This window comes from Pagrus pagrus (assembly GCF_965226575.1).
Source record: "Pagrus pagrus genome assembly, chromosome: 5".
NCBI lineage: Eukaryota > Metazoa > Chordata > Actinopteri > Spariformes > Sparidae > Pagrus > Pagrus pagrus.
The window spans coordinates 7,965,756-7,978,462 of NC_140189.1; the positions used below are offsets into that span (position 1 = coordinate 7,965,756).

The 12,707-nt window shown below is 40.2% G+C and overlaps 2 protein-coding genes across 2 annotated transcripts in view; both read right to left on the reverse strand.

Annotated features, from left to right (window-relative positions):
• Window positions 1-6,728, reverse strand: part of LOC311256832 (protein NLRC3-like) — a 34,921-nt gene extending 28,193 nt beyond the window's left edge. The window contains exon 1 of the mRNA XM_084352198.1: window positions 6,674-6,728. The gene's annotated coding sequence lies outside the window, so the exon portion shown is untranslated. The remainder of the gene's footprint in view (window positions 1-6,673) is intronic.
• Window positions 6,729-10,372: 3,644 nt separating this feature from the next.
• LOC311257498 (NLR family CARD domain-containing protein 3-like) overlaps window positions 10,373-12,707 on the reverse strand; it is a gene marked incomplete at its 3' end in the record, with an annotated part of 52,955 nt that continues 50,620 nt past the window's right edge. The window contains exons 9-10 of the mRNA XM_084353142.1: window positions 11,113-11,159; window positions 10,373-10,959 (exon numbers count right to left, since the gene is read on the reverse strand). Coding sequence (XP_084209268.1) covers window positions 10,373-10,959; window positions 11,113-11,159 — 634 coding nt within the window. The remainder of the gene's footprint in view (window positions 10,960-11,112; window positions 11,160-12,707) is intronic.

The window sequence follows — 12,707 nt, forward strand, 5'->3', positions numbered from 1 at the left end:
CCCTGCGCAGGCGCAGCGTGCAACGTGCGCTTGTTATGTAGTGAAGAAGACATGGCGGAGGGAGGACGTGATAGTAGCGGCCCTCAAGGCATTTTTCCACCTTCAAAGAGAATCAAATCTGAAGTCTGGGCGTATTTTGGTTATTATAAGAATGCTCAGCGACAGCTGGTCGAGTATGGCAGCCCTATCTGCAGGAGCTGCAAGAAGAAAGTTGTTGCGCGGGGCGGCAACACATCCAATTTACTTACTCATTTGCGCGGCCATCACCCTCAACTGTTCAGAAAATGCAAGGTAAATTAACCTTAAGCTCGGGTGCATGATGTGTGTGTATTTGCTGTGTATCTAATTTGCTTGTCACTAATGTAAACTGACCAGATAGTGGTATAACTGAACGAAGTTGATCCGTGATTTGGCATGTTATCTGAACCGCTTATTAATTGTAGATTTCACTTTTTAAAGTCGACCTAATAATTCCCCAAATATTGATGCAGAGCTGCAGGGAAGAGGATTTGAGACAAACACGTACTGGGTGGACTGAGTTAGTGAATGCAAACTGACTGAGATGACTGACTTTCATCTCAGCTCCGTTCACCGGAGCAGCGTCTACCTGTGGCTCAGCAGCCATTTGACCAATCAGATTGACCGAGTCCATTGACAACAGACGAGCAAGCAGACAGCCGATATAAGTAATATCAGAAATATATAACACTTGTGGATTATTTGTAGAATAGACTATATATTAAGAATAATATAAAATGGTGAATATAACAAGTGTCTAAATAGAGATAAGAGCCAAAATAGAGTGTTCATAATTAATTTAACAATAATCCTTTTTGTTTTGATCAAAAAAATTATCCAACCTGTTTCTCACAAAAGTGATATGATCTAAATTGTGAGTTTTGTGATCTGTTGGTTGCACCCTTAGTATTAAGTAACAATGACAGTAATAATTAATAATGACATTTTCTATAAATTTTTTTCACAGAGAGGGTCTACTGGCCAATCGAGTGCTACTGCCAGTATCTCATTCTTCCTCTGTAACGCAGACATTACAGGACGCATTTCAAAAACAGGCTGCTTGTACCCTAACCCTTTTAATATATATAATAAATCTATTTAAATATAAATCTTGGTGAAATTATTTCAATTTATCAGTGTATCAGTGTTTTTTTCAACATTTTGAAGACATTTTTTAAAAATACCGCGGTTTACCGATAACCATGATAATTTTGGTCACTATAACTGCGGTGTGAAATTTTCATACCGTTACATCCCTATCTGTGAGCTGTACATCCTTTAATGCGAATGATTTCTTAGATTTCTTTTGCAATAAAATTGACGAGATTAGAGCCAAAATTAACTCATCATCTCTGGCTTCCTCATCAAAGTTGATTATAAAACATCATTCTGCTGATTCTCAGTTAGTCTCAGCTCTTAACAGTTAAGCCTAAATATTTCCCTTGAGATATTATCTTAAATGGTTTCATCCTCAAAACCAACTACCTGCATCCTGGACCCCCTTTCTGGCAAAACTATGGAGGATCTATGGCCAGCACTGGGACCTACAATGTTAAATATTGTTAATTTATCACTCATGACCGGTGCTGTCCCTGCTAGTTTTAAGTCTGCTGTGGTTAAGTCTCTACTTAAGAAACCACACCTCGACCCAGGATCTCTAAATAATTATAGGCCAGTATCCAACCTTCCCTTTTTCTCTAAAGTCTTAGAAAGAGTTGTGTCCCAGCAACTTTCAGGCTACCTTCTTAATCTCCTGGAACCTTTTCAATCAGCTTTCAGAGCCCGTCATTCCACCGAAACTGAACTGGTAAATGACATTCTACTTACTTTGGACTCAAACTCTATCTCGCTGCTTCTGTTACTGGATTTCAGCGCTACATTTGATACCATAGACCATGGCATATTGTTAGACCGACTTGATAGTCAATTTGGCATCTCTGGCCTGGCTCTCGCTTGGCTAAAATCTTACCTGTCCAAAAGAACACAATGTGTTTCTTACAATAGTACTACATCAATATTTACTGATGCTAAGTATGGAGTTCCCCAGGGCTCTGTTCTGGGCCCTTTGCTCTTCTCTTTATATATTTCTCCTCTCGGCCAAATAATTCAGAGTTATGGAATACATTTCCACAGCTATGCGGACATAAAAACTGATGATAAATCTCACATCACGAAATTAGAGACCTGCCTGTGTGCAGTGAAGAAATGGATGTCAGAATACTTCCTGCTCCTGAATTCTGATAAAACTGAGATGTTCAACTGTCAAGAACCTTGGTGTTACTTGTGATTCTACCCTCTCTTTCGATCAGCACATCAAAGGTCTTCCAAGAAAATGTGATCATATTACACCAATCCTAGCCTCACTGCACTTGCTCCCAATACATAAAAGATCAGACTTCAAGGTGCTGCTGATGACATACAACACTACACGGCCTCGCCCTGTCGTACATGTCAGATCTCATTATACCAGATATTCCAACTAGTGCATTACACTCTCAAAATTCAGAGCTCTTGATGGTTCCCAGGGTTAAGAAGAAATCAGCTGGCTGCAAGGCTTTTTCCTATTGAGCCCCCTTCCTCTGGAAAAACCTCCCAGCTGACATCAAACAATCTGGCTCTATTGACGCCTTTAAATCTAAACTCAAAAGTAATTTCTTTGACTTAGCCTTTAATTAGTCCTTGACTTCGATTGCTAGCTTCTTCAGTGGAGTAGCTTCTTGAGTCTCAGTCTCAATGAGTTACCTATAGTATAAGAATTTACATTGTCCTGCTGATGAGAAACAATCTGTTTATTCTGATTAACATTACATTTCTCTAACTTTTGTTTTGTTTCTTTCCCCACAAGCTGCAAGCTGTGTCGCTCTCTCACTCTCAAAAGCTTCCTCCTCCTCCTCCTCTCTTTTCATTCAGGCTCCCTTGTGATGGACCTCGGGCCCCTGGGACCAACTACCTCTCCTGGCTCCTGCAGCCTCACATACTGTCGGATCTGGATTGTCACACCCTGGGCTCCACTGGATCATTGCTCTCCTCTGTTTCACTATCCTTATATCTGTATTTCTGTAAAGTTTGATACCTCTTCACTCTGATCTCTCTGTCTGTGTGGCCTCTTCCAGGTCACCACGGTGGACAGGAGGTCGTGTGGCTGGGGCACCACTTGGCGATGCCTTGGCCTGCTCAGTCGTCTCCTGGATCCACACACTTGACATATATTATAATTTGTATCAGATATTCTGTCAATGCAACTTGTAAACTGTGATTTTGTGTTTCTTTTCTGTACATGCGACATCTATTGCATGTCTGTCGGTCCTGGGAGAGGGATCCCTCCTCTGTGGCTCTTCCTGAGGTTTCTTCCATCATCTTTTTTTTTTTAGACTGTTAAAAGGTTTTTTTTTTCATCAACATGTCAAGTTTTTCCTCACTTGAATTGAGGATCTAAGGACAGAGGATGTCGTTCACTGTACAGATTGTAAAGCCCACTGAGGCAATATGATTGTGATTTTGGGCTATATAAATAAAATTGATTTGATTTGATTTAATTTGATTTGATTTGATTTGTGATCAATGAGTGCAACACAAACTACTTTGTCACAAAAACATTCATGAAGTTTGGTTCAACCATTTCATTTATTATAGGTCTTCTGAACATGTGATCATACATATACAGACAGTAAGTTGAACAATCAGTTCAGGTGATTATAGAAAGTTGTGTTGTATCAAATGTTCTTTGTAGCATCTTAACTTCTTCTGACTGATTCTGATTGTTAACAGCTGATCACTTTAATAGGACTTGTTTGATACAGCCATTAGACTCAGAAACAAACACTACAATGGGAAAGTGTAAGGAGCTCAGCATTGATCTGAAAGAGCACATTATTGATCTGAACAAGTAAGGAAAGTCACTTGGAGCCATTTCAAAGCAGTTACAGGTCCCAAGATCAACTGTACAACAAACTATCACCTGCTGCTGAGAGAAAACTGACTTGAACCCCATTGAGAACATGTGGACTGTGCTGAACAAACAAGTCCGTGCCAGGAAGACAACTAATTTATTTCAACTTCACCGATTCTGTCAAGAGAAGCAGTTAAAAACTCATCCGGAGGACGACCAGAAGCTTGTGGATGGAGATCAAAAGCACCTGACTGAGGTGAAAATTGCTGAGAGACTTGTAACCAAATATTAGAATTACTGTCTGTATATTTATGATCACATGTTCAGAAGACCTATAATAAATGAAATGATGATGAAATGATTGAACCAAACTTCATGAATGTTTTTGTGACAAAGTAATTTGTGTTGCACTCATTGATCACTAAACATGAGAGCTGTAGGAATCAACTGAACACTGACATGATGAACATGTTCTTTATGAGTGATGAAACTTTTCAACATGACTGGAACACCTTTAATGAATAATTAGAAATATTATTGGACAAGCAGCAGGGTTTCCTCTACATGTAATTGATTGTGGCGCACCGCCACGGCAAAATAAAAGCCGCCACACCTTCAGAATAATGTTGGGTTTTTTTTGTTTTGTTTTAACCTTGTTTTTATGTTGTTTAATGTTTATGTTAATATAATTATTGTATGAAATGTGAATTTTGGCAAAAAACATGGTGTTTTTCATGAAATGTGACGCTACGCTGCAAATACCCTTATTTTGAAAAACCAACACCGGAGTCACCACCTGCCTGTCTGCCGCGCGAAAGACGAAGAGAATAGAGACGACAGTCTGACGTGGAGGGAGAGAAAAGGGTGAAAGAAAGGTACCTAAACTAGGTTATATTTGATAGTTTTGTTCAAACCCGTGAAAACAACCCTAATGCAGTGTTGCCACAGTTACCTTGAAAAAGTAATCTGATTACTCAACTTACTAAATTTAACTGTGCTGTGCTGCGACTCCAAATGTTTCTTCAAATTTGACGTCGTGTTTTTGAAGCTTGATAGTACTTTGTCGCAAGTAAGAGTGTACAACTAACCTTAATATTCTCATCTTTAGCTGACACAAACTCAAAATAATGACTGTATTTCCAGCTCAAAAGCGCGCATCTCTCACCTCCCTCCATTGTTGATGTGTTTGTGTTGCTGCGTGGTGTTACACGTGAGTTGTCCTCATGCTGAAAACATGACTTGTCGCATATGTGACATCACTCCCCGAGACGCAAGAAGAAAGCAAAAATATATATTTTTACTAAGGAAAATGACAAAAATAATAGTAACGCACGGTGACTTGAATAAGTAACTTTAATCTGATTACTGGTTTGGAAATATTAATGCATTAGATTACTCGTTACTGAAAAAAGTGGTCCGATTAGAGTAACACGTTACTGGCATCACTGCCCTAACGTTATAGATGGATAAGGCAACAGAAAACATCCTGAGTCGGGATAAATGTGCTATTGATTGGTTAATACAGGATACGCATTATTTCTATCATTATTTCATAGAGATTCTTATTTGTATTTTATTTTTGTACCATTGATACTTGTTAAAGAGAGATTACTTTAGGCCTAATAAAGCATGTCGAGTCTTTGGTTATACAGTAGAGAGATATTATTTTGTTGTAGATTAATTTTTAACTGTAAAACTTAATTTCCTATTGATAGAGGAAACCCGTTACGTTTCAGATACACGTTTTGAACAGCACGACATAACGTTAGCTTAGGTAATGCCCAGGTAATTTTCTGCCATGACTCTTTTCTGGTTACATTTTCAGATGAGTATATTAAACTATTTTCAAAAGAAGAGAAAGGTTCCAGAGGAAGAGAGTCAGGTAACGTTACATAAAGGAGAGGCTCAATGTTCTTGATTTATTATCATGATGTTATTCCCTCAAGTCAATAGAAATGATAATGATTTGTACCGTGATAAGTGTAATATTTAAATATTTAAATATTCCTAACATTTCAGTATAGACTAGTTTAGTTATTTAACTTAAAAAATATAAATATATAAATAATTAATAAATATATATCTTTAATTTGTTGTTGTTGTGTTTGTTGTTTTGGCCCAGTGATACTGCAAGATCATTTTTTCAATTATTATTTTCAATTCATGTACCGGAAACCCTATAATAAATAATGTATTTAGAAAATCATTCAGTTTGACATAGTCATAATTTCACATTTCAAAATTCATGTCTTCGTCGTCGTCGTTACCCCCCCTCTTCCACCTGGGCAGACCTCCCCCACGGTTTAAAAACATGCTGGAGAAAACCCTGAGCAGCAAATTAATTTCACCCACAAAAACAAAAAATCACTTTTTAATGAGGAAAATGAGAATAAAGTGAGAAAGTTCAAGATCCTCTCTCTAAATATTTCTCCATCTTGATTATCAGGAAATGAACTAAAACAACTAGCAGCTAACTGAGGTGTCACAACATGTTCAAATCATCGTACATTACAGCATTTTAGACAATATTGATCGTACATTATACAGAGGATACAATTATTACACAAGTACGATAATCACCGTCCATCTGACAACTCTGCAAGTGACCCGTTTCACCTGCCACCTCTGGACTCAACATGGCGGACACTTGTAATGGCGGCTGTGTTTAGTAGAAATGAAGATGGAGGCACATTGTTCTGTTTCTACTGTCACTAAACTGAGCACACTTTGTGTTAACGAGTTAAACATTTCAAATGTCTTCATTACCTTCAGCTGGAGCTTCACACGGACACAACTGTCAGTCTGCGACACACCGAGCACACAAAGTGAAAGTTAACTAGACACCGGATGTAAAGCTAGACGACACTTTGTTTTGCGGTGCGCGTGTATGCTAGGCATTACGGTACGAGCGACGAGGAACCAATTTCAAAATAAAAGCGATGTTGTGGTGAACATGTTTTCACATTGATTCATTATTGACAGACTGAATGAATGAATTTGAAAACACTCACTTCCTGTTAGATCATTTTACATCACTTCTCACATAAATCAGCTTCATCTCAGTTTGCTGTTGTTTATAATCATGTGAGCAGACCAGTCCCTCTCACACTACATTAATACATCAATACATTCAAAGTCAAACATAAAACACAATACTTTTCATTATTGATCTGTCACATATTGATACTGTTGGGGGTTCTCATCTGAATCCTCACATCCCACTGACCACACGTTTGACTGCTGTTAAATCTTTTACAGGCCGATTTAAACAAGTCACATGTTAATAATTATTTATTGTTCTGTTTATAATATGAATGTGAGATATTAAGTCTTCTGTTGACACAATAAACCTTCAACATTACACACATAACATCAAAATCTCTCCAACTCAGCAGAAAAACAAAGTTTCTATAAAACGTCATATAGTTGAGTCAACGTCTGAACCAATCAGCTGTTAGATCAGGAGACAGCCAGGTGTTTCCCATCATGCCATGGGGTCCTGCAGTCTGTGGAGAGCAGCTGCAGCGCCGTCGTGACCAAGTTGGACTCAAATCTAACCAGCATTCATTGTGCTTCAATCGCTGCTGATCGATTATGTGCAGGACCGGCTCAACTGGAACGAGCCTGTTTTCATACCTGAGACCAGAAGTGACCTTTGTTTCCATGACTGAATAAAGTGAATTAACACACTGACCTTAAAGGAGCTTTACTGTGTTCATATGTGGCGGGCCCTGCCAGCTCTCTAGCATAAAACAGTGTTGTGGGACCTTATTTTCCTCTGAGAACAGCTGGTTTATTCACTGATGGAAACACTTTGTATTATTAGCTCATTAATATTGTAAATATTCAAAGTGCCACTTTGAATTTTTTCTATAAAACTACATAGAGCTGCTTTAAGGTGTTCATTAAAACTAATGCAGAATCAGATCATACGAGACATTTTAAGATGAAAGCAGACTTTTTGTCTCAGATACAAAGAATATAAAACACTTTGTCACTTTGTTTGTGCAGAAATATTTCATTAAAGCAGGTAAAGAAAGTCTTCACATCAGTCACACAGGACACATTTAAACACATTAAAGGAGAACAGCAGGAGCAGGTAGTGAATCAGGCATGACTGCAGAAGGTGTCCGTCCTTACATCCTCTGATAAACATGTTTGAAGGCCACAGGGACAAACGTTTTCCCGTAGGCCTCCGTGTTTTCCTCCCGCGTAGCTGCTCTGATTGGACGGCCACATTCCAGCTCCACCTGTTGGGGGAACTTACCTGGTAATCATGTGGGTTTGATTGGAGCAGAGCAGAGACGCTGCCCCCTGCAGGCTGCTCTGAGTCACTGGCTTCACTCTGACTTCAGTCTAATACAACAGGTGTAGATCAAAGTACAGAGTGTTGTTCTATCAGTTATCATGTGCTGGAGTTTTATTAGAGTTCACACACAAGAATTCAACCAGCTGCAGCTTCATTAACATTTAAACACATTCAGTAAATGTAAAGAGAGCAGGTCTGTCTCAGTCTGTGCTCTGGGATTTAGTCCTACACTATGTGGACAAAAGTATGTGGACAGCTCATCATTCATCTTTATTTATTTTGTATAGTACTTTACAATCAAACAGCTGCTTCACAAACATACATATGTACATACAGGCATTAAGACGTTTGTGTGTGTGTGTGTGTGTGTGTGTGTGTGTGTGTGTGTGTGTGTGTGTGTTCAGGCAAACATTAAAAAAGCAGCTGCATATCAAATGATCCAGGAAATACAGCCAGTTAAAAACATTTCATTATAATTTCATGTTTAAATATCATTTATAATATTGAACCAACTTATAAAACCAGTGAATCTGACAAAATAAAAACTAATTCAACAGAGTTAAAAACCAGAAAGTAGAAGTGGGTGTTGAGATGCATCTTAAAAGCATCAACACACTCGGCCTGTGTAACGGCCTCTGGCAGGTTATTCCTGGAGAGATTTCTTTGTCTTCTAACGGGGCGCAGCCAGCACGTCACGGTGGGAGGAGCTAAGGCGTCTGGTTGGGCTGTGAGCTGGGATCGGTTCTGACACGTATGTTTGGGCCGGACCCCGCAGACATTTGGAAACCAAAGCATTTTGAAGTTGATCCTGAAATGAACGGGGAGCCAGTGTAGGGAAGCAACATTAGGAGCGACGTGGTCTCGTTTCTTGGACCTCATTAGTAACCAGGCAACAGCGTTTTGGACGAGCTGTAATGACACATTACACTGTGATGATCATAACTCTACATGTGTCCAGGACAGGCAGTGGAAGAAGTTAATAATGAACATGAGCATCAGTTTGAAACCGTTTGTACAAAGAAAAGATCATCACTAAAGATTCAGTTTGTCATTTACAGATATGTTTCATGAAATAATAAATGATAAGAAGATCATTTCATGGATTCCACAAAAATGTAGTAATGGATACAGTTTGTGTTCAAATCAGGAGCTGAATGCTTTTTTCTTTGTGATTTGACTCTTTACTATGACAGCCATCAGCTGATTCAAATCTCTCACCAAAGTTCATTCAAATGACAGCTGAGGTTTCATTTCATTAATGACTTGACATGAAAATGCAAAACAACATTTAGTTTTTTCCATTCAAGCTTTTCTCTTGCCCATTTTGAGTTTCATATTTGATGTTGATGTGATGTCCTTTGTCTTATTTCATCACCATTTTTAATTTCAGCTTTAGTTTCAGCTTTCAGTTCCAGTATTTCCATTTTAAATTTCCCTTTTCTCATGTCCTCACTTTTCATTTTCACATTATCATTTACATTTTAATTTTCCTTTTCAGTTTTCAGTTTTCACTTTTCAGTTTTAAAGTTTAATTCAGGCCTAATTCTTCCTAGTAGGGCAGTAAAATTATCTTTTTAATTTTCTTTTTGGACTTTTCATTTGAATTATGAGCCAAAATATCTTCCATCCAGAGGACAGTGTGAGCTCTGAAACTGCACCATGTTTAGATGTAAGCAATCAGCAGACTAATGCTCTCTTTTCTTCATGAATCATGTATGTAGCCTGTAGTTGACTCTGTAGCACAGCTGAGGTGGATGAGGAAACAAGAGATGAACTACGAGCTCAGCAGTCTGTGCATTTCTGCTCCTGGATGTGTGTGATGAACTCTCACTAGGTGTTTGTAAAGATGGCTCGTGTTTCCACTCGTACATGCAGAAGACTTGTTGCACTTGTGGCTTCGAGCATCATCCACAGTGACTCCAGTGGAGTTTAACCAGACTGTGGAGCTCAGTGTCATCAGAGCAGGTCTGAATGAATCATCAGTGTCAGTCCTGTACAAAACAGTTCAAAATGAGCTCCACCTCAACAACTACAACGGGAAAATCATGTTTACACATTAATGACTGAGTCACAATCATCTAATGAACTGATGACAGTAACCTGAAGGTTCCTGTAACTGTCAACGGTTGAGTCTGTTCAGGAGGAGACTCTCCATCCTACAGACGACACAGAGACACTGAGGAAGCAGACAAGAACCAGGAGCTGGACCTGAACCAGAACCCAAACCCAGGATAAAGAGGTTCAGTGAAGGTGGTGTTAAAGGTGTGGAGGTGGATCAGTGTGTCAGAGGAGATTCTGTAGAAGGACAAAGTGCCAGCAGGACAGTCCACATACACTGCTACTCTGTTAGAGACAGATTGGTAGAGACTGGAGCGGAGGGCAGAGAGGAAGGAGCCGGAGATGATGGATGTTGATCTGTTATTGTGACTGACAGAGTAACCATCAGCATCAGAGCAGCTCAGACTCCACGACTGATCATTCGCTCCAAACTCACAGTCCTTTCTGTTTCCTCTCCTGCTGATTCCTTTGTAACTCACTGATATATTAACATCTCCTCTCCACTCGACCTCCCAGTAACAGCGACCAGTCAGACCAGTTCTACACAGCAGCTGAGGACAGTCAAACCTCTCTGGATGATCAGGATACGACTGATTCATGAACACACGTCTCATCTTCCTGTTGTCGTCAGACAGTCTGATGTTTCTGTTGACTGTGTTTGTGTCGACTGTGAGCTCACAGGAATCTGATGGAGAGAAAAAGACACAACACAGCTGCAGTTATTAGTCTGTCATCAGTCTGATGATGACATCCCACATCTGAATGAGTGATGACAACACAGATGTGAATGAGTGTGAAGCTGCTTTGTTTTCATGAATCAAAGTAAAAACACACTCACACTTCCTCAGACCTGGTGACAACCATTGGACTCCAGCAGGCTCCACCCTAAAAGGACGAGGAGGAGGGCGAGGAGGAGGAGGTGGTCAGAGCAGCATGGACACACACACGCACACGCACACACGCACACACGCACACACACACACACACACATCAGTGTTTGGTTCAGAACATATCAGGAGGGCGGAGCCTCTTCACCTGAGCTGTGGGGAGGTGTCAGGGTCAGAACAGAACTCATATGAGGGGCAGTTCTCTTTTCTTCACATAAATCTTTATTGCATATTGTCACATAGTAACAACCAACAAACAGAACCAGCAGAAACATTCACTGCTTGGGAAGTGTCTTGTATTAAGCACTGTCAAAAATGTGTTTGTCTATTAATTATCATTCCAGTCCGATGTCCTTGTTTTGAGTCTTGTAAAGCGTCCATTTTTCTGTCAAGTTGTGCTTCTTGGAGTCTCAGTTTATGTCAATTTCTCCATCAAAAAGATCTCCTCGACAGCTGCCAGCCATTGGCTCTCCATTGGCGGTGCTTCCTTACCTCCTTGCCTGGTGCCTGCTTTTTTGCTTGCTACTAGCAGTATTGTAGTCAGACATACATCATGTGCCATAATGTTCCTTCGACAATTTACATAAGTAGAGCACCAAACTACTTTTGGTTCTCCCACTTTTGACGGGATCCGGTCACATGGATTACGAGGATCGGCTCCCTCATCCACCGGCGGAATGCAACGGGGATCAAGGAAAAGGAAGCGAGGGAGGAGAGGTGGGATTCGCCTTAAAATGAGGGGTATGTCTCTATCTCATTTACCTTTACCCTCCATCGTTCTCTCAAATGTCCAGTCATTACGGAATAAAACTGAGGAGCTGCAGGCGCAGGCCCGCTACAGACATGAATTCAGAGACGCCTGTATTCTGGCTCTGACTGAGACATGGTTGTCTCACAAAGACTTGGACAATGATGTGAAAATTGACGGATTTGGGAAACCAATCCGGCTGGACAGAGATGCTGTGGTCACAGGCAAATCATCCGGTGGGGGATTATGCCTTTTTCTTAATGAGCGCTACTGTGATGCAAAATCTGTCATCATCAGAGAGCGGCTCTACACAGCTGATCTGGAACTGCTTTCGATCTCACTGCGCCCTCGTTACTTGCCCAGGGAATTTCCTCAGTTATTCGTCACGCTGGTTTACATTTATCCGAAGGCGAATGAAGGAAACGCATGTGAACTTATTAATCAGGTAACGCAGAAGCTTCAAATGATCTCCCCTGAAGCGCCTAACTTTATTCTGGGCGACATGAATCATTGTACTTTGTCCAAAACACTAAGAGACTTCCACCAGTATGTAACATGCCCCACAAGACGAGATAAGACAATTGATCTTTGTTATGGAAATATTAAAGGGGCATATAAATCCATCCCCCTCCCGCCCCTTGGTCTGTCAGATCATAACTGTGTGCATTTAATTCCTGAATATCGCTCTGTCTTGAAGAGGGGCAAGGTGCAGCACATCCGAGTTAAGGATTGGTCAGAGGAAGCCTGCTTAACTCTTCAGGGATGTATTGAAAGCTCTGACTGGGACATGTTCACAGA